Here is a 2,828-nt window from a genome sequence, read left to right as displayed (position 1 = left end):
GCCCCGGCGCGCCGGTGGACCCCCCCCCCCCCCCCGCGCAGTCATGAAGACATGAGGGAGACAGGGGGATGGAGGACATTGTTGGGGGAAATGGAGGCAGGAGCAGATGGAGACGGGGCATAAAGCAAGAGGAAGTGTGCAGTGGTTGCACCGTGTGCTAGGCCTGCCCTAAGTACTTTCTGGGACTCAGCATTTATTCCCCACAACCCTCTAGGGTCAGTACAAACACCATCCCGAACTGACAGATGGAGAAACTGAGGCTCAGAGAGGTCAGGTGACGTGGAAGAAAGGAGACCCCCCCCCATCAGCCTCCTCTCCACTGCCTCCTGGCCCCCCATTAATGCTCCTGCTTACCTGTTCCTGTCACCTCAAGGAGGTTGCTCAGCTCAGTCCATCCTGTGCCCATGCCTGAGTGGCAACGGTAGAGGCCCCGGGTGTCATTCGTCACTGCTCCCAGCAGGAACTTGTGCTCGATGGCAGGTGAGCCAAGATGCACAACCTCTCGGGCCACCCCATCCTTGAATAGCTGAAAATCCAGGGTCTCCAGGCGGGCCTGGCATGTCAGCCTCACTTTGGCCCAGGGTTCCAGCAGCGATTCAGACTCTGCCCACAGGCTGGGCCGGGGGTCAAAAACTATGCGGGGCGGGGGGCCAGGGGTCAGCTTGGTGCTGCAGGGACAGGGGCTCACCCACTGCCTGTGGCCTGCCATCCCCAGACCCCAGTCCTATACTCACATGTGGCCGCGTCAGTCGCTGGGCCTAGGGTGAGACCTGTGGAGACAGCACCTGTGAGGTCCCCATTCCTGCCCCCTCCCACCCCAGGGAACCCCAGGCCCAGGCACGCCTCACCCCAGACCAGCAGGAAGGCCACTAGCATGGACATGATGGTCACATCTCACTCCAGCAGCCGGCGAGTGTCTGGGCGATAAGGCCCCAGTGAGGGGGGTGGGGGGTGGGGATTTGGGCACTGACCGCTTCCTTTGTTTGTCCTTCCTGGAAAGAGGGAGCAGGGGCTGCATGTAGTGGTGACAAAGGGCAAACTCCAAGGCCACTCAGAACCTCAGAAGCTTCAGCAGTAATGACAATCAATAATAATAATTAATCAACTAAGCTAAACTAATCAATTAAACTAATAATGAATAACAAAATGATGATAAGAGTATCTCATCCTCCGATCAGCACTGAGACCCTTTTCTATGAGGGGGTCTTAGTGTTCTCCCGTCCAGTCCTGGGCTGCTGAGGCTGAGTGGGCAGTGCCAGGGCTCACCCTGAAGCCCAGCATGGCCCCTCCCCATCATGCTGCACCCCACACGTGACCCCAAAGGTGGGGTTCACCTGTGTGTGGATCTTCTGGAGTTGCCATTGCACCACCTGTCTGGAGGCACATCCTCGCTCTTCCTGGCAGCCGAGGTCCCTTCCCCATTGGTGGTTAATTCTGCACTGTGTGACCCACCGTGGATCTGGGGTCAGATTTGCATCCATGAGATTCAGCTCAGACATGTGCTTCTCTCCTCTCCTCATGACATGTTCTCTGGTTGTGGACAGTTACCTGAACTGGTCACTCGTGTGGCTATAGCCTGCTGCCAGGAGGCCGGGCCTATCCCTCTCCCCACAGCCTCCTTCTACCCCATGGCATCCCCTTCCTCCAGTGGCCTCCCCATCTCCCAGGGGCCTCTCCCCGAGGCACAGCCTGTTGGGATGGAATGGAAGAGGTGAGACCACAATGCTGTCACACTCAACCTCTGCAGAGGTCCTGTCATCCCCACCCCTAAGGTCTGGTTCCCACCCTGGGTGTCCCAGCCCCAGTTCTCCCACTAGGATGAGGGCTCATGGAAACCTCCCAGCCTTCACTCCTGCCTGCACTGCTTCCTCCTCACTATTCACTCCACAAGCATTCATTGAGCATCTACTGCGTGCCAGACTCAGGAAAGACAGAAAAGGCAAAGAGTAGGTGCTAGAAAGAACATAGGCCCCAATGACATGGAAAGGACTGGGGGCAGAGGGGCCATGTGGCATCAAAGAGTCAGGGAAGGCTTCTTGGGAGCAGAGATCTGAATGAGGCCGGGAGGTTGAGCCCTAAGGATAACCAGGCGAGAAGCATTCTGTGATGAAGGGGCCAGAGTGGCAGGACTGGGGGAGGCAAAGGGCAGAGCAGCAGCTGGGGAGCTCAGAAACGTGATGGGGACAAGTCACACTGGACCTGATGGGTAACACAGGGGCTCTGGTTCTTCCTGAGTGGGATGGGGAACTGGGGGGACTTCTGCTATCTGGTTTCACTTGCATGTTTGCTAAGAACCTGCTGCATGCTCTCTGCCCCCACTCAGAGCCAGCACCTGGAGGGAGGCTGTGTGTCCCAGGTGGGGCTGGGGGCGAATGCATTCTTTGCAAAAGAGACCACCAAGTGCCAAGGCCTGAAGGTGTCACCAGGCCTGGGGCACCCAGACAAGGGTTGGTGGCTGGGCTGGAGGAGCAGACCTTAGGTGGGCACAGATTTGGGGTCAGAGCACAGAACAGTGGCTGAAACTCAGCCCATTGGCAGTGGGGCTGCCAGGCAGGCAGGGACATGTTCAGATTGGAGGTCTGCAGAGATAGAGCTGGCAGCCCGTGAGTGGGGAGCCTGAAAGTGTCTCTTGGCACTCCCAACATGAGCCCCTCTGCACCTTCCCCTTAGCTCCATATTGCTTGTATCACTTGGGTTCCCCTAGCCCTAGTGGTAGTAGTGGCTACTACCTAGTGTTTATCATATATGGCTTTAATTATGTTGAGATACTTTCCATGTACACGTAACTTATAATAGAGAGTCTTTATCATGAGTGAGTGTTGAATTTT

General features: G+C 56.8%; 1 protein-coding gene across 1 annotated transcript in view; it reads right to left on the bottom strand.

The window, feature by feature from the left end:
- Positions 1 to 1,141, bottom strand: part of A1BG (alpha-1-B glycoprotein) — a 23,074-nt gene extending 21,933 nt beyond the window's left edge. The window contains exons 1-3 of the mRNA XM_008572197.1: positions 849 to 1,141; positions 735 to 770; positions 355 to 633 (exon numbers count right to left, since the gene is read on the bottom strand). Coding sequence (XP_008570419.1) covers positions 355 to 633; positions 735 to 770; positions 849 to 882 — 349 coding nt within the window. The 5' untranslated portion in view covers positions 883 to 1,141. The remainder of the gene's footprint in view (positions 1 to 354; positions 634 to 734; positions 771 to 848) is intronic.
- Positions 1,142 to 2,828: the final 1,687 nt, after the last annotated feature.

This window comes from Galeopterus variegatus, unplaced genomic scaffold, assembly GCF_000696425.1.
Source record: "Galeopterus variegatus unplaced genomic scaffold, G_variegatus-3.0.2 Scaffold764, whole genome shotgun sequence".
In the NCBI taxonomy this organism is placed as follows: Eukaryota; Metazoa; Chordata; class Mammalia; order Dermoptera; family Cynocephalidae; genus Galeopterus; species Galeopterus variegatus.
The sequence above is the reverse complement of the archived record's forward strand: the minus strand, read 5'-3'. Positions and strand labels throughout refer to the sequence as shown.